This window comes from Kwoniella newhampshirensis, chromosome 7 (genome assembly GCF_039105145.1).
Source record: "Kwoniella newhampshirensis strain CBS 13917 chromosome 7, whole genome shotgun sequence".
Classification (NCBI taxonomy): domain Eukaryota; kingdom Fungi; phylum Basidiomycota; class Tremellomycetes; order Tremellales; family Cryptococcaceae; genus Kwoniella; species Kwoniella newhampshirensis.
Genome location: NC_089961.1, coordinates 715,755 through 738,434, shown reverse-complemented (window position 1 = coordinate 738,434; position 22,680 = coordinate 715,755). Strand labels below are relative to the sequence as shown.

Genomic DNA, 22,680 nt, shown 5'->3' with positions numbered 1-22,680 from the left:
TCCTACGAGTCCCTCGTTGCTATCGCGAAAATCTTCCATGGTGACTCCGCCACTCCCGGCCCGTCGTTCGGTGCTCACAGGGAGGACTACAAGAGCGATATCGATGAAATGGTTGCTCACCATCACCTCCTTAGACTGACCTGCAAAAGGCTTCGCGAGGTTTGTATATTGGAAGGACTGCACTTGAGAGCGACGACTATGAGACAAATTGTGAGGTGAATGACGGAAGCGCCGATGAAAAGTTCTCGAGGCGGTAAGGTGAGAGTACCTTCTGATTCTTGAGGTGCATCAAAGGACATGACGCGAGGTCTGATAAGTCAATGATGTGCCGAACCCTGCAGAAGATTGGACTTGTCGCTTTCACGGCCAAAGAGGAAAAAGCACCTCGTGCCAATCTGGTCAACAATCATGTTCTTCCTCTCAATGTTGACATCGCTCGAAGAATTGGTCATCCATGATCTTCCGCTTTGTCGACACAACACTGATAAGGTCAACCTCGCAGACTTCAACTTCGCCCACACAACATGTCGCTCACACTACGTGCAGTAAACATCGAATTACCATGTTAAGTGTGTGCTGACCGCCTGCCGGTACTTCTCGTCGGTGCAGCACCAATTCTCGAACACGTCAAGCTTCATGCAGCATATTGGGCCAGGAACCGCTACACGATACGGATGCACCAGTTTTGGTCTGACCGTCACCTCAATGCAACGCTACCGCTACGGAGTCTCTTTGCCAAGCTGCCCCTGCCGTGGGATAGGTACGACCTTCAAGTCATTCTAAACTCTTTGGAGCCTTTCCCCAGCTTGACAGAACTTCATATCATTCAGTATGCTGACTGGCGTACCTCTCACTTACGGCCTGGTATGAAGATCCGCCTAATCGATGCACCCGCAAGCCTCTCTATTTTTAGGGGCCTGCGTTATACTCAAACGATGTCATTCGTATAGCCAATCCTAGAATCCTAGACTGTCATGCATCGGACCTTCTGGATCATACGTACGTACAAATGACCCTCGGTGTCCCTAAGACTATTAAAATGACCGGATATACATCCATCTCTACGACGCGTGTCCATGAAACACCTGAGCGAGATCGGTAGATGGTAACGCCACGCCAGTATTCTGAACTGTCTCTTGTCCACCGTGAATACGTTCTGCGGCCATATCGCTGGGATTCCAATACGTCTCCCTTGTCACGACAGACTTCTTCCTCCCATTCGGTTGCTTGACAACATGCCAAATCCACCTATTCCAAACAGTCGATTCTGACCATCTTAGAGAAGCTGTCCAGAACACACCAATGCTCATGGACGGGATAGTCTTGATGAACACTTTTGAAGCGGCTTTCATCGCGTCCATCAAGCACCTATTATCGGCTTTTCGATCGCGTCCCGCCATGGGTGGATGAAAGTGTCTTCGGGGGGGCGCGTCTGGGGCACATATGACCAATTCCAAATTGAAGTCGAAGGACCGCAAGTCTCTGTTACCGTGGGCGAGGGAAGCTGCATATTCGTACTGGTGTGAAGGTTCCAAGGCGTGTTTCGGATCAGTCGAGAGAGTTTTTGAGCGGTCACTTTAGAAAGGAGTAAGATACACTTACGAGTGGGATAACATGCTCTCGATCCAAGTTGGAAGGATCGAATTCAAGGCCATCATGAACGTAAAAATCCCATTCCTGCTTGTCTTTGACTTTGGCCTTCACTTTCCCGACCCCATCCCGTCCCCCTTCCCTTGACCGTTTCCCTTTCGGACATGCCAAGATCTTCCATGTCGGATTCAGGTTGGGTTCTCTCGTGTATGTGTGATGCCATGTCAAGACCTTTTTCAGATGAGGCAAGTTGCCCAGCGATCGAGTGAACACACCCAGTTTGTCCGGGGAATACGTATCGTCCATTCTGATGAACAGAGTTTGCAAAGGAAGTTCCCTCTTCGCATGTCTCTTTTTCCAAGTTTGATGGATGGCATTCCAGACCTCGATATTCTTTGGTGTCCCCAGAGGATGATGTGAGTCTATACCAATGTACATCTTGAGGTGATGCAATCTCGGAGCGGCAAGGACGAACAGATAGGGGATCTGGACCGAACAGTCCCTACAAGGCAATGCGACGGAAAGGGAACGGAGAGATGGTAAGAAGTCGAGATGAAAGGGTTTGAGTTGGGCGAACGAGTCGATGGGATCACAGCCGTTCTCGTCTTCGAGGGAGGTGATGACGAGTTCTTCGAGTGAGGTGAACATGGAAAGAAAGAGTGTGAGAGTCCAACGTATGGAGGCGGTCGTGTTGCCCGTCACGCTGTCCTCGATAAAAGCAATTTCGATCCGTCTGGCCAAGGTGATGAAATGTGGCTATCAGCGTCGGTCCACTGGGAGAGAAGGTGGTCTCAATGCACACCGGGAACCAAATCTCAAGATGATGGATCTCACGGTGATGCGTTGGACGAGTCGACGAAACCCAACTCGACTTACCTGACAGCCAACGCCATATAAGCAGGAACGTCCGACATCCACTTCTCCATATCCTCCCAAGTCCTGATCACCAAATGAAGTCCCTTCAATCTCAACAGCATCTTCATCCTCCTACAAGTTGACCTCAAAGACAAATAATCTCTGACGATCGCACTGCTGATGAGCTTTTTACTGTGATTCTCCCATCGATGGGTGTCGAAAGAGGGAAGAGGGATGGACGAGTCGCCGTGGACGAGTCGCCGTGGACGAAATCGCCGATGAGGATGAGGGTTTCGTCGGCGAGATCGAGGAGGGAGGGCATGATCGGTTCAAGTGTGGTACTCTGGTTCTACGGATGATCCCGTGACCTCGTGACTGACGACTGACCGAATGAATGAGGAAATGAAAGAAAGTTGAGGGGGACTTCCAACGACACCGTCTTGCTTATATAAACCAACCCGGGGCATAGGACAAAGGGAGTGCAAATTGAGAGTTAGCACAAAAGAGTCCAGTCGACGGTGGAACCGAGGCTGGTTGATGCGATGCTGTGTCTGTGTCTGTGTCATCGTCCACACAACTTGTTCGGAGATTTATCCAAGGGGGGGAAAAGGGGTTCACAGTACATCTCTGTTTCAGTGCAGTAGACGATCGACACTGGTCATTACCTGTAATGAACTTCGAGCATCCGATTGGGGTAGGACAACCAATCTTGGTGACCGGTACAACTTACATGCTAGCTAGACAAAGACAACCTCCGGTATCGTCATGACATGTCATGATGAATGCTGTGGTGAAGAAAGAGTAGACTATGCCACACGCACGCGCCTCGTTTCATGTCGTGTGTTGTACGAGTACTGCATGTTTCCTGTTGGCGTTCGCTACATACGTTGATCGCCATCCAGTGTCAGCTTGATTTCCACTCTCTATCGACTTGTAACGCTCGTTTCAAACTACAGTTCATGGCAGACGAGCTCGAGCTCAACGAAGTAGGTGAGTAGATGCATGCTATACATTCCCGTGTGTACATCCCATGGACTGACTCACACACTTCGTCGCTCAAGTCGGTTCGAAGGGAGCCTCAACTTGGCCCCCTTGGAGCCACGTGGCCTCTGGACATGGACAGGTCTGCTTCTCCCATAGACTAGGAAGAGATCTTGCGGCCCTGATCATCCGAAAGCTGACCTTCTGTCGACATGTCATAGACGAACACATCTACATTGATTCGCCAAAATCCCCTTCCTACCTTCCTCTTCTTCTCGCCCCTGATTCCTTCCCGGTCCATTAATACCCAAGAAACGTCAAAGTAGACCATCAGCACTCGTGGGGAACTGGTTGCGCGGCGTGCGGGAAGGATCAAGGAACGCAGGGAGTGCGGCTGAACCTGACTTGCCGAGAGCTGATTTTTCGCCCATTCACCTTCGTGATGGTCTGAATGAACGAACGTTGTTGCTCGCTGGAGCACGTCAAGACGAGCCAAGTGCAGATAGAACAATGATACTGAAGCTCCGGCTGAATGCACGTGGTGGATGCTTTTGAGCGTGACTCTCACCGTCCGTTTTTCAAGGAGTGCAGTCTGTGCGTGGACCGTTGCGGATCTTTTGATCGACCAAGAGACTTGACGCCTGGACCGCGTAGATGTATGAGGTAGCCTGGCACTTCGATGTCAGTCCTGTAAGCAGATCGTTAATCATCGCTGACGACGCTATGCATCTCACGACCCACTCCCACACCCGTTGTGTCTCGACCTCGATCAGACCCGCATCAAAGTATTTTGCCACCTCGGACCGGCTCAGTGCCTGAACCGAAGGGGAACCAAACAAAAAAAAAAGAAAGTGTGAGATGGCTCGACGGATGTGATAACGATGCGGTATCAGACTTCTGTCAAGCCATTCGACTCTTCTTTTCCCTACTAATCTCTCCACTCTTTCGCACTATGTCTGAGGATCGATACATCTTGCCTCTCTTGCCTCTGTCTCCATGCTCGTGCCCGTGCCCGTGCATCCGTCATGACAGAACCGATTCTGTCGTCCCATGGAAAGTCCGGTTCATGCACCTTCCGCCTGCCTGTTGAGCTAGATCGTCTACTCATCCATCTTTTCCCTTGCCCATAGGCCTATCGGATGGTCCGCCATCTACTTACTTCCCTAGCGTATCCCTGATCAGTCAGTCCTCTTTCCTTGTTCGACTTGACGACGAGACCATAGAAGTCACTCGCTCTGCTCTAGTAGCTCGCCAACCTCCTACCGTAGCTAGACCGGCGACCTAATCCAAGTATCTTCTGCTTAGTGCTTAGAACCTTGATTAGGGGAGGATGCTGCTACTGCGGCAAGGGATTCATTGAATTCCATCCACTTCGTCAAAAGAACATTACTAGTTGCTCATTCATTTGGTCTTACCTCTTCATCTCGTTCCGCAATTCCTGATCATCCTTGTCCTCTTACTTCTGACCTGCTCGATCCCACCGCCCCAGACGGGCCTCACATTCACTCTATAATCATCGACAGTAGATCTGTTGACAACGACAAGAGCCGGGCTCTTCATCACACGGTCATCCGATCATACTAGCTCAGGCAGCTACACCTCAAGCACACTCTTTACACCTGTCCTATCTCGACTGGCGCAAGAATGCTACCTATCGCATCATCATCCTCTCTCCTCCTTACCAGTCTCACTCTCCTCACATCTGTCCTACCCGCCTCCGCTCACCGTAATCTCCCTCCTCGACATGCTCATCCTCATCCTAGAGCGCATGCCCGTCTCGACGAGAGATTACTGCCTATCACAGCGACCACTACTGTAGTGGTGCAGATGACGGCAACGGCCACCCACACAGTATGGGTACAACCGACCAACCAGGTCCCGTGGGGTGGTGATGGAAACGGAAGCGGAAGTGGAAGTGGAAGTGGGAGTGGAAATGACGGAGAGTCTTCCAGTGGGACCATTACGGATAGCGCGAGTCCAAGTGCTAGCGCTAGTATGAATACTGTTGGAGAATCGAGTTATTCCCAATCAGCTTCATCATCCGTACCTATCTCCACAGTGTCAGAACCGGATGATGCTGGACCATCACTCAGTCTCGACTCGAGCTCGATCGCTTCGAGCACCTATTCCTTCAGCGATATCACCTCTGTTGCAACAAGCTCTTCCTCCAGCTCTGATTTCGTCAGTACCCCCACATCCTCTCCCGCCCTCTCTTCGTCAACTTCTTCATTCGAAATCCCTTCCGCCTCAATCACCGACTCCTCCATTCCTTCAGCTTCGGTGTCAAGCATCTCGGCAAGCCAGTCCGACACCGCATCCTCCTCCTCAGGTTCTGTCAGGTCGTCCTCATCAGAATCCATATCGGCATCGACATCGTCGAGCTCTTCTTCCTATGCCAGTGCCAGTGCTATCACTAGCTCTAGCGCCTCGGCGTCTGCATCTGTATCCCTCAGTGCAGAGGAACAATCGAGCTCCTCGTCGAGTACTACCGCCCTTACGGACGCTGTGACGGCCTCTTCAGCAACTTCTGGTTTGATGTCGAGTCCAGTCTCTGCCTCTGCGAGTGGGTCGATCTCCGCGTCAGCTTCGCTTTCGACGGAAACAGCTTCGATCACTGCTAGCGAGACCGCGTCGATCACTGCCAGTGAGACTGCATCGATCACCGCGAGTGAAACTGAATCAACTACTGTCTCTGACTCTGCTTCGTCGACTGTGAGCTCGGACTTTGCTTCTTCGACCTCTTCGTCCGCAGGCGTTTCTTCCTCGGCCTACAATGAATCGTCAATTACCGCTTCCGCGACCTCCTCGGAAATCGTCACATCCACGATTTCTTCCACTTCAGCTTCTGCTTCCGCGTCTTCGTCTTCGTCTTCGTCTTCGGATCTCGAACCTCTCGGCTCAACACTCATGAACGCTTACTATCCCGACTGGTCCGGATATTATCTCGCTCCCGAGTCTGTTGATTGGTCCAGATTCGACGTGGTCGATTTCGCTTTTGCTCTCCCCACTTCTGATTTCGGACTCGAATTTACCCAGGATGATTCTGCCTCCTTGCTCACTCGACTGGTCAGCACTGCTCACGCTGCTGGTAAACGAGTGAAACTCTCTATCGGTGGATGGACAGGTTCTGCCTATTTCTCGACCATCTGCTCGACAAGTTCCAATAGAAGGACATTCATCAATAACATTCTAGCCGCTTACAACTTGTACAACTTGGATGGTATCGACATCGACTGGGAATACCCCGGTACAGGTGGAGCGGACGGAAACGCAGTATCAGGAAACGATTCTGCGAACTTCTTGAGGTTCTTGACGGAGTTGAGAGCCGCTTTGCCTGAGGGTGCTTTGATCTCTACAGCCACTCAAGTCTGGCCTTTCGCAGATAGCAATGGAAGGCCCATGACGGATGTCAGTGGGTTCGCAAAGGTCATCGACTGGATCTTGATCATGAACTACGATGTCTGGGGGTGTGAGTGGAGATTTACTGATTACTATGCAGTGGGCCATAGCTGATGATCTGTTACTGCATCTAGCCTCGAGTACGCCCGGAGCCAACGCACCTTTGTCAGATGGATGTGGTAATTCGACTCAACCTTTGGCCAACGCTTACGCGGCCGTGGCATCCTGGACTGCTGCCGGGATGCCCGCCAATCAGATCACACTTGGTGTGCCTGCGTGAGTCCACTCTTCCGCTGTACCTACTTGATCAATATTGACAAATTGAGCTGACGACTGTGACGACAGGTATGGCTACTTGCAAAAATCGGCTGCCACTCAACTCAAGGACCGACGACGATCTTTCCCTATGCCTCCCCATAAGGCAGCTGCGAACCTCACCGCCTTACCCCGCGCCAACTACGTGACTGTGTACAATGACAATGGCGGTTCGGCAGATGGTCAGGTCATGTTTGAGAGCCTGATCAGTCAAGGTGCTTTGGTCTGGCAAGATGGAGAATACGTCGGTGGAAATGGGTTCACGAGAGAATGGGACAGTTGTTCAAGTACTGTGAGTGGTTGTGCTCAAAATTGTGTTCGCTCCAATGCAGCTGACCATGTCTGTCACCCTTTCTGATAGCCCTGGATCAAATCTACCAGATCAGGCCAGATTGTGACTTATGATGATCCCGCTTCCATGTCGCTCAAAGGCCAATTTGCAGCTCAAGCAGGTCTCAGAGGGTGCAATGTGTTTTCCATCGATGGAGATTGGACAGGCAATTCTTGGCCCTTGACGGACGCCGTAAGGTCGGGGTTGGGCCTGTAAACCGCCTTGCATGTGGGATGAGAGGGAAAGATTGAGTCCAAGGTGGAAGTGAAGAAGGGAGATGGAAGGGTTAGATCTGGCGTATGATAGCCATTTCTGCCATACTGGATCACCTCGTAGCCTAGATGATTCACGAGTGGGACATTGAGTGCACATCCTCGCTATGCATAGTGTGTCACTGTACATCCTCGATCAGAGTGGTATGGAATAGGCAGAAGAATGATCGACGTCAATGCCACTTTGTTTGCCCCATCGAACGGTGCCTGAGAGAGAGAGAGCTGCCAAAAAAAAAAGAAAAAAAAGACAACGGTCGAAGAGTGATTATCATCTCGAATTGGGACCGAGTCAACCAGTCACTTTCCCGTTGACTGAAACAATACCTCGTTGTGTAGTCCACCTCGTGAAACTCACCTTCGATCAAGCTTCGACACCTGGCCTCACTACTCGAATCGCGTCAAAGGCCCTCCATCTTCACGCCCAAAAGAAAAAGAAAACACACGCTGCTTCGCCCCGAGATGCCTGGAAAACAACTGATCGTTTTTGATTTCGACTGGTCGTTCGTCGACCAAGATACCGATCGATGGGTGTTCGAAGTGCTCTCCACTGAATTGAGAAGACTGTTGCAGACTAGGAAAGCGGGTGATGGGACGGGTATGCAATGTACCCCAGACGTTGTGTGAGTTGGTTTCTCTCTCCGTTCATCTTTCCATTTCCAGCTACCTGCAAGTGCGCTTTCCTGGGGCGGAGCCGGCGCATGTCCTATCAAATACTACTATGATCCCAATAATCTCGCTTGGAACCGAATGAGTGATTTGATTGATACTGGTGCTGATGTTGATTCGACCAAATCGCGGGCGGGAATCAGCAACGACACGATGAAAGATCTCTACGAACGTGGGTTCAAGAGAGAACAAATATTGGAAGCGTTAAGAATCCTGCCATTCGTGAGTCTGTCTCTATTCACTGTCTCCTTGATTCCTCCCCCTACTCGACTCATCGTCTTCCGAGTCTCAAGCACGCTCGACGCTGATGTCGTGGATCGATTCCCAGCACCCCGCCATGAGACGAGCGGTCACTTCCCTCAAAGGACGAAATGCCGATACAACCTTTTTGTGTCTTTCCAATTCGAACGAGATCTACATCAGCACCATCTTGGAGGTGAGTGCCGAGTGTGCAACTGGGCTCCTCTCCTAAATTTGTCCCGTATACCCTTGTGTTGGCTCGGCACCTACCCCGTTGCATGTTCGATTGCGCCATCCGCACCTGTCCTCGTAGATTAGTGTAGCTGCGCCCCTCGGCTTGAGCTACCTTGCTAATACCTCGTACCACTTGCCCAGAAACACAACCTGTCCGACCTCTTCGCTGCAATCATCACCAACCCGGCCCGTTGGTCCCCCTCCGCCCCCGACCATCTGCTCATCGACCGCCGTCACCCCGCCTCCCTCCCTCCGCACGGCTGCACGGTCGGATGTCTCGCCAACATGTGCAAAGGCGCCGAACTCGATGACTACCTCGCTGAGCAGGGTGGCAAAGACAGCTTCGACAAGATCGTCTATGTGGGTGATGGCGAGAACGATTTCTGTCCGTTGTTAAGGATGCGTAAAGGGGATTTGGCTTGTGTGAGAAAAGGACTGGAACTGGATAAGAGGATCAAGGAGGAAGGTGAGAAGGCGGGATTGAAGGTTGATGTCAAGTATTGGGAACAGGCTTGGCAGATTGATGAGTGGGTCGAAAGATTCTAGACACAACAAATGTAGTTCACTGACAATCGGTTCTGGTACAGGATATTCTCGGAGTTGTAGATGGGAAGACTCAACTAATTAGAGAAAGACACGATTTCAGAAAAAGTAGCCATCTATCTGATTTGGCGAACGTGGGTGCCTTCTCAATAGTGTTCGCAGTATATATATATATATATATACACACACATGAATGCATTGGTCTCTCATATTCTGTACCCGCTTCCTTCCTTTTGTTGAGCATGTAAAGCACTCCAGATCCCTCTTGCAGATTCGGATCCGGGCGCCGCTTCCAACGTTGAATTCTTCAAAGGCTTGATCTTGGCTCCGGATGAGTTCAACAGGATGTTCACCTGGCAGAGGGGAATGGGGTGGAGGGTGCGAGGGTGGGGGGACGGGGAATGAATCGCAGGAGTGGGAGCAAGGGATGGTACGATATTCGATTCGGAGTATAGCGATGAGCGGCACGAGTGATTGTGATTAGGCGAGAGGGGAGAAAAGAACATTATTGTGAGCAAGTCAATCGTGGATATCCAAAACCCGAACGGAAGTTGCGAGTCGTTCTGACCACCCTCACCTTATTGGAAACTTGATCCAGCTCCAATCTATTCACACAAATCACCTTATCCCTACCATTGACTAAATATACAATTCCAGTCAGCTTCACTTGTCCAGAACAACGTTGCCCTGAACCCGACCGACCATAATGTCCTCTGACCACAGCCGCTTTTCCCCTCTTCATTCTTCTCACCAGGATCTCGACGTCGGGGTTCTCGCGAGCCATGTTCAATAATGGTTTTCGGATGAATGCTCTGAAAGATTACTCAGAATCACATCAGTACAACTAACTAATCAATCGCTCAACGGACGGAACTTCCGACCATTCCTCTATGCTTCCAGCCCCGTCCCTCCCTTCCTGCCTTCGTCGCTCTCTCACGTATCCCTCTTGCTCCGGTGCAAGTGATCGGGCAAACTCACCGTATACCATGTTGTGAGGGCGATTCCGCATCATAATCAAAGATCAACTTTCGGAGCGGGGTGAGGAAATGTCGATAGCCTGGTACGGGAAACGTTTTCGGTAGGGAAGAGGAGGAAGGGATGATTCGTGGCATCACTGATCAAGAAGCGCAGATGAGTCGAAGCAAGGAAGCAATGCAGGGAGAAGTAGTGTGATGGTGTGCAGTAAATCGTGCAAAGAGATGGACGAACAACGTCGGAAATCTCGAAGGTAGCGAGAAGCAGGCGAGTGATAATGAATAGTTCTGGTCGTGGCACAATCAATAATCACACGTCACATGACCCCAACTTTCCACTCATAGAGCCAATGACTGGAATCTTGGATGCATGAATACATGGAACTCGACGTATCGACCCAACAACGCACAGCGCGATGTCATATCTCCTTTCTCCTCACAATGCGATTTTATCCCAGCGACCTATCTCCCGATACGAGCGTTCGGTGTCTGATGTCAGAGACAACACTCACAATCGTTCCAACCTTTCCTAATGAAACATAGGCTGGAGGCGTATGTAACCGTCACTCAACGTCGCGCCATCAATATTCGATGCGAACTCCCTACTGATACACTCCGGAGTCTCGCACACTAGCGGCTTCATCACTCCGTCGACCTTCTCAACCTCCCACGTCCATCTGTTCCATATCATTCGCTTCCCCTCCGTCCAGGTCGCCTCCCAAAAAGCTCCGTTCTTCAACGACGGCACTGCTTGGGTCATCGTTCTTGCAATTGTTGACATGGCGTCTCGGAGTCGATCTTCGTAGACAACGGTCGCATTCGCACTCAGGCGCCTCAAAGATGCACCAAGGGATCTGGGAGTCTCTTGAGTCGCATACGTCGCGCACGGTCGAGGTTGATCAATTTCTACCAGGAACATAGAGTCGAAGGTGGTCAAATTTGGCAGACACTGTAGAATAGCCGGGTACACCTCCTGTTGAGTCGAGAGGGGAAACGCCAGATCAATCTGCTGACATTGTGTCGTCTGATTTACACGAAGTCCACTCACAAATGGGTAGTAATCACTGATGTCTGAATTGGAGAATTTCAGTTCCCAGCCAGTCGGCGAAGGCGTGGCAATGATTGCGCCAAGGGTGTTGATTGCGTGAATTTTGTCGTTGCTTCTGGAACGTGTCAGTCCAAAAGCGGACACATGGAGATTGCGGAGTTTTGGAAAGTCCGAGACAGCTTCGATGACTGATGCACAACTCTCTTCTTTCCTTGCGAGCCGCAGGTAAAGGGTTTCGATTGGCGGTTTATCGAGTGGATGTCGTTCCTTCCACGCGGTGTATACAGCTGTGATCGCCTCGCCTGATTTAACAGATGACTGATCCCCGTCGTCGTGGAGATCGTCTTCGTCCTCTTCGATTGTTTGATTCGTGCACATCCTCAGGTGTCGAAGTCTAGGCGCTGCAGGAACCAGCAATCGGGGGAGAGCAGCTGCGCAATTACCGCATTTGACCTGGATCGACAAGGATGTGAGACTGGGAAGGAAATCGGTTGCGGGAACCTTCAAGTTGATAGTATCTCGAGAGTCGAGGTTGCCATGTCGACAGAGAGCTATGCTTGGAATGATCAGTTCCTCGAGAGAGATCAAATTTGCAAGGAGGGCGGACATCGTGTGCCATTTCGTGACAATCAGTTCCTCGGCATGAGAGCGAGGGATGTTGATCTCAAGACGCCTACAAGGCAAGGAATTCTTTCGTAAGCTGACTTCTGGCCAAGTAGCACCTTACGGTCCATTCTTCGCGTACACTCACTTGACGCCCTTCAAGACAGAAGTAGGGACTTCAGTGAACCAGACTTCGACATCGTCCCAGTTGCGCAAACGAGCATGCAGGTTCTTCGGCACCAACAGTCGACAAAGCCTTCGACAAGTACCTCGCAACGCCATGTAATCACTCGCAACTCCCGGGTCAATCTCGCTGGGGTAGTTTTCCCAATGAGGGCCGAATGATGGAAGTGGTATAGTGTGATCACGGTTGGCAAAATGACCGATGTGAAGGAGCACCTCGTCGCTGAGATCTACCAGCTGTTTCGGCATGGTGCTGATGATGGTCAATGCGGATCGATTACGAACGACGAGCTGACTTGACCTTTCGGATGATCACGATGTAGGGTTGAGGAAGTGTCGTAGGAGGGGGTGGCGAAGCGTCTAGTAACTTATATGAGGCAAGGAGAGGAAGGTTGGATACAGAGGTGAAGCAGAAAGAAGGTAGTACGATGTTATCTGCCTATGACTTGGATTCACCAATGTTTGGAGAGGCCATGTATGCTGGTGAGGAAGGAGAGAAAGAAAAGGAACAAAGAGAAGTAACACATTGGATATTGCGTTTCGTCAAGTTGAGTGGATTCCCTTACACACTCAACTTACACCAGGTTGAATGACGCATCAGAGGCACGTGCACACCACGACCACACCATGTCTCCACTCAGCATGCATCCTTTGAAAAAGTACCAGAGCAGAATCCCCTCAAAGGCATGCTTGCTGGGATAATACAATACAATAACTTACTCCAGGCCGGATCTTCGCGTCGGAAGTCGCACTTCGCTCTGTGACAGGATTGGAAAGCACTTCGTGTCCAGGGCCACTGTGATATCCGCCGAGCTGATAGAGACTGAATATAAGCGAGAGAGAACTAGCATCTCCGCGAGGAAGTCACGAGTCGAAGATCCGCCTCAGTTCACCTGTGTAACAGTGACATCCATGTGCCAGCTGTGACTCGAGACAAATCTGTCTCGACACAAGGTTCACACCGCGACTCTGAGACCAGACGACAAACTTCTCGGACCACTGCAGCAGGCATTGATCCACTCACAGGATCAGAGGAACCAAGCTTGCAACTTGCTTTGATACCCTTTCTGATTGTCTGGGAGATCTGGAGAGTGTTTCTTCGACGATCATTGTCGCAACACTTGGTCATACCAAGTGAGCCATCCGTGATCAGAAGTCTGCAGGTTCGGGACATGAATCAGCAGACATGCCTTTAGTATTTCCAGATAATCGGTTTCGAGCGGTTACAAATCCATTTGTAACTCATCAGTCCACCCTCAGGTCTCAGTACCGATATGTTTGACCCTGCTATGAAATGATCACATGCACCTCCAAACAGGGAAGACAGACCATCTTGAAACGCATAATGCATTACCGGTGGGCACTTGACTATTCATCTGCAAGTTGTGCACTGTCGAGGACCCTCCTCACATAGCAGATACGAGACGACTTTCTGGGTCCATCACCGCTTTCTATTGCTTCGCAACTGGATATCGGTCGAATGATCTTTTCACGTCATGAGATTGGTTCAATCCATGTGTTTGTCCCGATTACGGCACTGTCTCGCTGGATATCGCGCGGAGGGCCCCCGCTGAATTCAATCACCGGTGACGTTGGAGGTAGTCACCAGAACTGGTCAATAGCTCGATCAATGAACCAATCACGCAACCTGTATTCCAACCGAGCTGTACCAGCCGTGTATCATCCGACTTGAACGATACCTCAAGCTCAATTACAACTCTTTGCACGATCACACACCTACTCTCTTTACATATTGGAAACGAGAAAGAAGCTCAATACGAGATGGAGACCATCAACAACGCTGTTCAAGCGGTCCAGGAGAAGCTGACGACAAAGCCTCGAGAGCCGGAAGATTGGCTGCAGGCCGATGAGACCGAGGATATCAAGCCTGACGAGGATGTGAAGATGTCAGTGGATGTTGCATGCAATCGTTATCGGTCCTTAAGAGTGTGCTGATGACAGACTTGTGTGACTCGCAGCTTACGGGTTGGCGAGCTGGTTCACGATATGCAAAGACACAACTTCGATTCGCATCAACACAAATTCAGAGGGACTCATGTGAGTGGCGAGCACCGCTTCTCACATGGTACGAACAACACTAGTATTGTCATTGACCGAGAGCTTATGATAACGATCTGGTACGGGTCTAGGTCAAATCGCTCGCTTTCGTCAAAGGTTCTCTCAAGGTCAATGATGATATTCCTCTTCATCTTCAACACGGACTCTTCTCTACCCCAGGAGCGACTCACGATGCAATCGCACGATATGCCAATGAACCCTCTTTCATCCTTCCAGACAATCAACGTGCTCCCCGTGGCTTGGGACTCAAGATCTTCGACGTTAAAGGCGAACGACTGTCCCCGGCCCCGGACGGATCAACCGACGCCGGAGCTCAAGACTTCCTGTTCAACAATGCTCCAATTGTAGAGCTTACTGATCTCGATACCACGATTGAGATCTTCGAGTTGAGAACCAAGTACTTCGACAGTCCGACGAGATTGCAGGCCGAATTGGCGAAGAGGTCGGATAGAGTCAAGCAGTTTGCGCCGAGTTTGTTGCCGAACGAGTATGTTGTTGCTGCGACAATGTACTCGCAATGTGAGTGTCGTGCACCTCGTCCTCCATTTCTCTTTTGGATACAATTGCTCATGGAAGAAAACATCCTAGCCGCATTCAAATTTGGGCCCTATGCTGCCAAGTTCTCCCTTCTGCCTACCTCACCGGACCAGGACTCCCTCAAAGGGCAGACTATTCCCTCGGACGCCGATACGACCTTCCATCGAGATCATCTCCGAGAATACTACTCTTCCAAACAGACGTCGTATACACTCAGAGCACAATTCAGCTCCGATACTAAATCTCACCCCGTCGAAGATGCTTCTGTCGAGTGGTCAGAATTGACCGCGCCATGGCACAATCTGGCTACTCTCACTTTCCCGGCACAAGAGACGTTCAGCGATGCGAGGAGAATCTGGTGGGAAGACAGGATCGGGCTTTCTCCTTGGGATGGATTGGCGGAGCACAGACCATTGGGAAGTATCAACAGATTGAGGAAGAAGGCGTATGAGATGAGTAGAGCGTTCAGGGAGAAGGGAAATCAGACACAGGTATATTTGCCGCTAAAGGTGGACGATATGCCAGAGTGAGGATGAGGATCGATACAATGAAGTTGTTGAGCTGAGCAACGTTTCCCGCACGACTTGAAAGTCTACGTTGTCTAGTGAAAGTCGGTCAATAACCTGATCATCAAGCCGGTCGAAGAAAGAGGCTGCCGATTAAACATGGCTCATGTCAGGCACGTGCCCTCATCTGCAGCATGAAAAGTGAGCACTCATCTGGGCAGATCTCATTGTTCTTGTTGTCGACGCGATACCTTTCCACAACTGTGACTGTTCATATGTATCAATCACCATCCGCACGGGTTTTACGAGAAAGAGGTCTCTCAAATGAGTTTGGATTCAGGAACGCGTGCTGAAGAAGCCGCTGCGGATCACGAACTGATAACAGTGCGGATCAAGATTCGGTTCGCCTCAATGCAGAATCGGAGAGTGTGATTGTCGTCGAAGTATGGCAGGTAGACCTCGATTGTTTTGAGAATGCAACATATGAGTGCGCGCAAGAATGATAAAGGGAGTCGATAATGCTGACTACCGTCACTTCTGATCAAGTCGCAATCTTGGCTTTCACGGGCGTTTCTGATCTTGTGCCTGACAAGACCTCTCGATATTTTGACTCAAGATAAGTTTGTTGAAAGGGACATTTGCTATCGGTTCATTCAACACCACCAATTGTCCCTCCATCTCGGTGTATGTGGGATTGCTGTTTCTGCTTACACTGCTCATCCATAGCTTGTGAGCCACCGTACGGCCTCGATCACGAAAGTCAACAAGAATCGGTACAAATCTCCAGCAGGTCTGAGTCGCTGTCAAACAAAATCCAGTGCGATGGACCGACGACCAAGTAAACGGACATGATCTCCCCATCGCTAGCACTGAACGATCCATTGCCCAACCTCGGCAGTCCCGATGTCCTCACCCTACTCCTATATATCATCTTCGGCCTGATTTATCACTCCATCAATCGCAAAAGCTATCGCCGGCATTGGGCAATATCATATCATGCCGCTGCAGGAGTAGGAGAACTGGGGCTGTACTATCTCGGTTTCGAGATGAGTATGGGAGGGTTGTCACTATGTCTGATCCAGTCGGGAACCAACTTGATCCTGTCGAAGAGATTGATGAAGGGGGTACCGAGTCTTACTCGTGAGTCACAGGGAGCTGTTTCTGACATGTTCTTTCTGTTGTTGCTGAGACTGAACATGCATTGCAGGTCCCGCATATCAAGCAGGGGCGATACTACGTGAGTGTCCCGAAGATATCTCCAACCAAAATCAGTATTCAGTAGGTAGACCGTCCTTCGCTGATTGGTCTGATCATTCCACCAGGCCCGGTGATGTCGCTTTATGCATACAACACCCGGTGCCCTCGCGATTACCACGACTCCATCGCCCCCCTTCACGCTTTCGTCTACGCCCGTCTCCTCCTTCTCGTCTACAGTAGCATCTCCCCTTCCCCCAGTTTTGAGGACAACATCAACTCGAAACAGGTCTACAACCTTGCCATTTGTGCGAGTGCTTTGGTCGCCGTCGGGCAGACGACAAGAGGTGTCTCGGCGGTCACGATCTATCTGATGTTGGTTCTGGTGGTTGGAAAATTGAGTCTGTGGACCAGGACGGTGTTCGCATGCCCGGACGAGAGGTAGGCTTCACCTCGTCCCTACCATGGACGTGGTATGGTTCTCCTTCAGGACTGCTCATTCTTAGTCTTTTACCGGGTCGCTGATTCTCTATTTGTACAGATCTGCATTCTGCGCATCCCTAGCCCACATACTAGACTACATTGGTTTCCGAACTCCCTCCTTTGGACGTCCAGATTCCTCCAATACCATCTCCAACAACGGTCCTCCCATAGGTCGATTACCCGCAGATGTGTTTGGTCATTGGCTGAACGCGTTGGGCCGAGGAGACGAAGACTATCCTGATACGACGGATGCGACAGAAAAAGTCAGCAAGAGAACCATACCGCCAGAGACGCCTGAGCTAGTGGAAAAAGAAGAAGGCATAGGAATGTTGGAGAGTTCAGAGGCCCCTATAGAGTCATGAGAGGTATTCCAGCTGTTCTGGTCTATTGCACACTGGTTGCGTGGGGTTTGGTGGTAAGGTGCATTCGTCAATTTCTGCACTGCATGCTACAACTCGGAAAGAAACAATGTGGACGGGTCGCTCGTTTCAAGCGAGAGCCAGCCAGAACCACAAACTCCCCTGCAATTTGTTTTGGGTTTCTCTGCTCCTACCTCTTCTTGATTTCTTCCTTCTGGGATCTCGTCGACTCGTAGTCGATTAGTACAGCTGGACATACAAATGCATAATCAGTCAAGTCAGGCATCAACATAACTTGCCCATCGACCTCGCTGACGATGACAGCCCCAACCAGCTTTTCCTAGCGCCTGCGAGCTGTCCAATGACATACTATCGACCTAGTCTATATGCAACATGTAAAAAAGGAAATGAACTACAGCACCCGGGATTCCCAAGTGGTCCCCCACCTTGGTACTGACCGGGCGATACACAGCTTAAGATTTTCCAAAGCGGACGGGATGGAATGTTTTCTATGTTCTATGGCCGTAGATGGAAGAGACCGAGAAACAAGAGGATCATATACTGAATCAAGACACACACACACACACACACACACACACACACACACACACACACACACACACACACACACACACACACACACACACACACACAGAGAGAGAGAGAAGGCCCTATGTGGAGGCTTTCTTTTGAGTCGAACACCGATTGTGAGAGCCACCAGAGAACGCTAGGATGCCTGTGGTATAATGAGATCAGTCATGCTTGTCCAGAACTGGCCCACATACTTCTCGAGATGGAGATGGAGCAGGAAGTACGAGCTTGCAGCAGAGGGAGTCAAGGGAGAGACTAGGTACAGTAAATTGTCGTTGTGGGTGATTTCTGGTTCGAGTCCCGAGATAGCAGAACGGCGTGATAGAGTCTAAGAAGTCGATGATCTGCTTCAACAAAGCGTCTGCGCATGATGCTTGTGATCTGCGTGCAGATGGAAAGCTGCGAAGAGTCCTGCTGCCACGTATCCAGCGGGTCTGGTCGCCACATCCAGGAGTCAATAGGCAAGAGTCATAGTTTGAGCTCGGGCCTCTTCCGTTCACACACGCCAAGTCACCGAAAGCACACGGCGTCTTGTGTCCCTTCCGCCGCCCTCTTCTCTCGAGTCTCTTCTTCCACTTCTTCTCTCTTTTCTCTTCGTCTCTCTTGTCATTCTTTCGCGTCCCAAGGTTGAAAGCGAGCATCGTAACAACACAACCGCTCGTAAAACAAGAGGGTCCTGTGATGCTTTGCCAGACGAGTGCCATTGATAGTTCAGGCTCGCACCCGTAAATTCGGTAGGACACGGCCATCATTCGCGTCTCGCCCCCCTCAAGTTAAAAAAATCCCAATCAGAACATACTCCCCAGCAATCCCGCAAGAAAAGCGTCACAAAAAAATGCCGCAGAATCTCCTCGACTTATCAGATGAAACCCTCCTCCTCATTTCGCATTTCGTTCACAAAGACAATGAAATCGAACTTCCATCATTTGGTGCGCACTGGGAAAACTTCCAGAGCGATATCGATCCGGAGGTGGCAGAGGATTATCTCAGCTTTCGAAGCAGTTGTAAGCGCTTGTATAAAATCTGCAAGTTGCAAGGATTACATGTGAGAGTGAAACGGTGGAACAAGATGGTGAAATGGGTGGAGGAAGCCCCAGTGGCGGTCATGAGAGGCGTGCGGTGAGTAACACAGTGCTCAAGATAAAGAGAAGGAGCTGAAGGGACTTGTGATCCCCTTGTCCAGCCGTGTCGAGCTCGACATCGTCAGGGACAGCGTTCCTCAAGTCTCCTTCAGTCTTCGTAGTTCTATGATCTCGACCTTTCTGTCGGGATTTACCAACCTAGAAGAGTTAATTGTCACCAATCTTCCGCTTTGTCGACACACCCGGAAAGGATACAAGACACACCACCTTCGAGCTCTGTACGACTTTCTGAAGAACCTCCTATCGCTATGTGTACAGGTCAAATGCGACCAATGCAGTACTTTCATCCCACTTTGGATGCTAAGTGCCTCTCCGATCCTCCAGCATCTCAAGGTTGCCGACGGCGGCTTCACTCCATCAGAATCGTCTGGCAATAGCAACTGGCTGTTACAGAAGATTCTCGAGGTCTACTCGATGCGAAACGGTTGTCCCATTCGTTCTCTGTATCTCGGAACCTTCTGGGGAAACGAGGCTATTCTTCCCGTCATTTCGAATTTCCCTCTTATCGAAAACCTGCAGGTGCTCCAGTACAATGAAAAGAACCTGGCTCACTCACAGTTGGTGTGTTTGCCGTGTAAGGACAACATCTTGTCGGTGAGTGACTACACGGGCGAGCAGAGCTTGGTACGTCATGTATTCCAATGATCTCATGTCATCGACTCATAAGCACTCACCACGGTACCTGCCTGTCAGCGCTCCTTTGCGGATCAACTGAGGGATCTAAGGAGCTTGAAAACGCTCGATTGTCATTTGGTGATAAGCCCCCGCCCTGAATTCGAACCGACGACCTTGGATATGTATGACCGCCGTAGTCACTACTCGGCCGTAGAGGGAACGCCAAACCGTTCACGAAGGGCTCTCGAATACCGAACGGACGTTCAGAGAATCCTCGAAGCCACAGCGCAAGCTTTGACCGATGCTCTACCGTCTTTGCAATACGGAGCGGTGTGGCAGGATATGGATGACACCGTCCACCAACATTGCTTCCGATGGACTTTTGAGGTTCAAGGAGAACAAGGCAACCGCACACCCGTGTTCGATCCGGTGCCGGTTGCAATACCCAGGATATTCAGTGCGAATTATGACGCAACGTGTTTGGCCAAAGACGCGGAAGCCGACTAAGCGCGGGTGGGATTCGACAGAGCAGGGCTTATAGGATTGAGGCAGAGTTGGTGAGTCGGTATTGTTTGACAGTATTCAGTACTGTATACTATGATTTGGGAGACAAGCTGAACCGGAGGAACCACCGTCGAGTTTGCCATGGACGTATACAATATGCAATGATGTGAATCGCCTTACAGATTCCGACAGTCCTGGCACTCCTGACGGTGTGCTCCCCTTGCATATCTATACAACCTCCGAATCTAGCACTGTCTAATCGTCCTTTTTCCCTCTTCTCAGACTACCCGTTCTGCTTGGTGCCGTTTCATCGCCCAATCCTATTCCCAAGCCCACGCTACTCGGCTCCTCTTTCAATCTCGTCATCATCTCCATACTCTCCTCTCTCATCTTTCCTGTAGCTGGACTACTCGCTCCACTTCCTCTTCTCGACCCAGCACTGCTTCGCGGAGTGGAAGAGAAACTCGAATCTAGACTGATTCTAGGCAAGGAGACGGATTTTCCTTGACTCAAGCCGTAGGCGGGTTGGGGAGGAGGTGGAGGTACTGAAAACAGTGATGAGAGTCGATTGGCAAGTTTGGATGATGATTGAAGGGGTCGAGTAGGTTGCGGTGGTCGAAGTCTGACCACTGCGGTCTTCGCTCGAGTCTTCACATTTGCACGCGGCGGTGAAATATCTGTATGAGAGTGAGAATGGCGAAGTGGTGGTGGAAGCGTTGATAGATCATGTACGATAGAAGGACCGTCACCTCCCCCAGAAGAATTGCGCCGCAAAGCTACTGACGCCCCCCGACGGATGGTCTGATGAACAACCCCGTCAGGCTCGACGCCGCGATCCCGATCTTGTTCGAGAGATGCTCGCGAAGGATCAGGTGGTTTGTGAGGTCGAGGGAAGAATCGGAGTTGCGAGCTGGGTATTCGAACAACGTCAAGTATACGAGGTGTGGGATCGGCGTCTTCTTGATTGTCAGGTATTGATGGGGGTTCGGGAGATGGTGGAAGGGACAGGTCGACCGTAGGTCTGTTGTAAGCAACGTTGGTCGAGGGCAAGAACGTTTGCGCGATACCATCGATGCTTCGACTCCCATCGCTCGTCCATTCGTGGGCTCCCCATCCTTCACTCGAGCCTTTCTCGACGCCAATTTCTGATCGTTCATAGGCGCGATTTCCTGCCCGAAAATCGTCCAACGCTCCATGATCGTTCTCCCGCTGCTTCTCTTTCCCCTTTCCTTCGCCATGCCCATTCACCCTTCGCTTGTCCACTTTGGGCAACAAAGTGACCTGGCCGTCCCCGGGGCCCCTGACCAGAGTCTCACTGGCCTTGTTCCACCGACAAGCTTCCAGGGGGACATATAGATGAGTCCGAATGTGTATGGGATCAGACGCCCACAGTTTGTTGACTTTTCGCAGTGTTGCCAGCTAGTAGTCAGACATCAGTACGGTCAAGCAGGGCAGGAAGCTGAAGTCCGGATCTGTCGCGAAGGATATTGAGCCGCCTGGAAACACTCACGTCGATTCCGTAGATCAACGCGATGCCAGCCAAAGATTCGTTCGGTTTGATCTGTGGGACTGTATCAGCTCCTGTCTTGCGTCTTGTGAGGCTTTCAGGCAAGAAAACGCTTTCCGTACAGTATGTATGAGCACTTCGACTTCACCTCCGCTAGCCGGCTCATCCACCGTGCTCATCCGAAGTACGTCAAAGCTCCCTCTGAGACTCTCGCTCCCTCCCGACCTGCTACTCTCAGCCACCTGTCGTTCTGTTTCCGTCGTCACCCGTTTGAGTGCCGGTCTAGAGATATCACCAAGTACATCGTTATGATGTGTGGGCGGTGTAGGATGTGACAAAGGATGTGGGGGAGGTGTGGGGGAAGTACGTCGTTGAGCTGGACCGGGATGATAAGGTCGACTGTGGTTCAAGTAGGTGTTGTTGATCTCTGAGGTCGACGAGGACGCTGATGGAGTGTTTGCGTCTACCGGGAGATTGGCCGCGGTTCGACGTCGTATTGAGGATCTGAGGGTCCCGTTCTGAGATCCCCATATCTCAGAGTCGGAAGGAGGTGAAAAGGACAGCTCCGCAAGGGATGAGTGTCGGATCACGTCGGGGTCGCTTACCGACTTGGACGGGGAGGAGGAAGGGTACATTGGAACAGTGTCAGTTGACGACTCATCGGTCCATCAGTCTTCGACAAGTTGTCAAGGCCATGGACATGACTCTTCGAGGAATGGGGTGAGTGTCACTTTACTATACGATACTCGTACACTCTGATCGTTGACTGACAGGTGTTTCAATCAGTCTCGTTACGTGGATTGTCAAGCGGAGATCGCCGCTCGTGTGGGGGTTGGTTCACGTTCACTCATCGTCCATCTCTTCAGCATAGGACCTTTTTCTCTCCTCACATGATATCCATGTATGGACAGGCTCCCCTTGATCCCTTG

The 22,680-nt window shown here is 50.8% G+C and overlaps 9 protein-coding genes and 1 non-coding gene across 10 annotated transcripts; 5 read left to right on the top strand and 5 right to left on the bottom strand.

Annotated features, from left to right (window-relative positions):
• Window positions 1-1,061: 1,061 nt before the first annotated feature.
• On the bottom strand, window positions 1,062-2,767 carry IAR55_003983 (uncharacterized protein; the record flags this gene model as incomplete). Its single annotated transcript, XM_066947086.1, has 4 exons — window positions 1,062-1,517; window positions 1,603-2,323; window positions 2,467-2,529; window positions 2,613-2,767. The coding sequence occupies 4 exons, from the start codon at window positions 2,765-2,767 to the stop codon at window positions 1,062-1,064; spliced, it is 1,395 nt and encodes a 464-aa protein (XP_066802465.1).
• A 2,303-nt stretch (window positions 2,768-5,070) lies between these two features.
• On the top strand, window positions 5,071-7,687 carry IAR55_003982 (uncharacterized protein; the record flags this gene model as incomplete). Its single annotated transcript, XM_066947085.1, has 4 exons — window positions 5,071-6,895; window positions 6,960-7,101; window positions 7,171-7,432; window positions 7,502-7,687. The coding sequence occupies 4 exons, from the start codon at window positions 5,071-5,073 to the stop codon at window positions 7,685-7,687; spliced, it is 2,415 nt and encodes an 804-aa protein (XP_066802464.1).
• Window positions 7,688-8,202: 515 nt separating this feature from the next.
• Window positions 8,203-9,429, top strand: IAR55_003981 (uncharacterized protein; the record flags this gene model as incomplete). Its single annotated transcript, XM_066947084.1, has 4 exons — window positions 8,203-8,363; window positions 8,553-8,631; window positions 8,738-8,845; window positions 9,025-9,429. 4 exons carry the CDS (start codon window positions 8,203-8,205, stop codon window positions 9,427-9,429), a joined length of 753 nt encoding a protein of 250 aa, XP_066802463.1.
• A 203-nt stretch (window positions 9,430-9,632) lies between these two features.
• Window positions 9,633-10,538, bottom strand: IAR55_003980 (mitochondrial 54S ribosomal protein mL43; the record flags this gene model as incomplete). The annotated part of the gene is made up of 4 exons (XM_066947083.1): window positions 9,633-9,779; window positions 10,004-10,065; window positions 10,129-10,238; window positions 10,405-10,538. The coding sequence occupies 4 exons, from the start codon at window positions 10,536-10,538 to the stop codon at window positions 9,633-9,635; spliced, it is 453 nt and encodes a 150-aa protein (XP_066802462.1).
• A 391-nt stretch (window positions 10,539-10,929) lies between these two features.
• Window positions 10,930-12,483, bottom strand: IAR55_003979 (uncharacterized protein; the record flags this gene model as incomplete). The annotated part of the gene is made up of 3 exons (XM_066947082.1): window positions 10,930-11,373; window positions 11,449-12,121; window positions 12,200-12,483. The coding sequence occupies 3 exons, from the start codon at window positions 12,481-12,483 to the stop codon at window positions 10,930-10,932; spliced, it is 1,401 nt and encodes a 466-aa protein (XP_066802461.1).
• A 1,533-nt stretch (window positions 12,484-14,016) lies between these two features.
• On the top strand, window positions 14,017-15,380 carry IAR55_003978 (uncharacterized protein; the record flags this gene model as incomplete). The annotated part of the gene is made up of 4 exons (XM_066947081.1): window positions 14,017-14,141; window positions 14,214-14,292; window positions 14,385-14,832; window positions 14,902-15,380. 4 exons carry the CDS (start codon window positions 14,017-14,019, stop codon window positions 15,378-15,380), a joined length of 1,131 nt encoding a protein of 376 aa, XP_066802460.1.
• Window positions 15,381-16,204: 824 nt separating this feature from the next.
• Window positions 16,205-17,395, top strand: IAR55_003977 (uncharacterized protein; the record flags this gene model as incomplete). Its single annotated transcript, XM_066947080.1, has 4 exons — window positions 16,205-16,496; window positions 16,564-16,593; window positions 16,679-16,991; window positions 17,092-17,395. 4 exons carry the CDS (start codon window positions 16,205-16,207, stop codon window positions 17,393-17,395), a joined length of 939 nt encoding a protein of 312 aa, XP_066802459.1.
• A 407-nt stretch (window positions 17,396-17,802) lies between these two features.
• IAR55_003976 lies at window positions 17,803-17,919 on the bottom strand. Its single transcript, XR_010824798.1, has one exon. It is a non-coding gene; the product is annotated as a 5S ribosomal RNA (ribosomal RNA).
• An 899-nt stretch (window positions 17,920-18,818) lies between these two features.
• Window positions 18,819-20,247, top strand: IAR55_003975 (uncharacterized protein; the record flags this gene model as incomplete). Its single annotated transcript, XM_066947079.1, has 3 exons — window positions 18,819-19,102; window positions 19,167-19,749; window positions 19,819-20,247. The coding sequence occupies 3 exons, from the start codon at window positions 18,819-18,821 to the stop codon at window positions 20,245-20,247; spliced, it is 1,296 nt and encodes a 431-aa protein (XP_066802458.1).
• Window positions 20,248-20,499: 252 nt separating this feature from the next.
• On the bottom strand, window positions 20,500-22,386 carry IAR55_003974 (uncharacterized protein; the record flags this gene model as incomplete). The annotated part of the gene is made up of 3 exons (XM_066947078.1): window positions 20,500-21,663; window positions 21,755-21,805; window positions 21,874-22,386. 3 exons carry the CDS (start codon window positions 22,384-22,386, stop codon window positions 20,500-20,502), a joined length of 1,728 nt encoding a protein of 575 aa, XP_066802457.1.
• Between the last annotated feature and the right edge of the window lie 294 nt (window positions 22,387-22,680).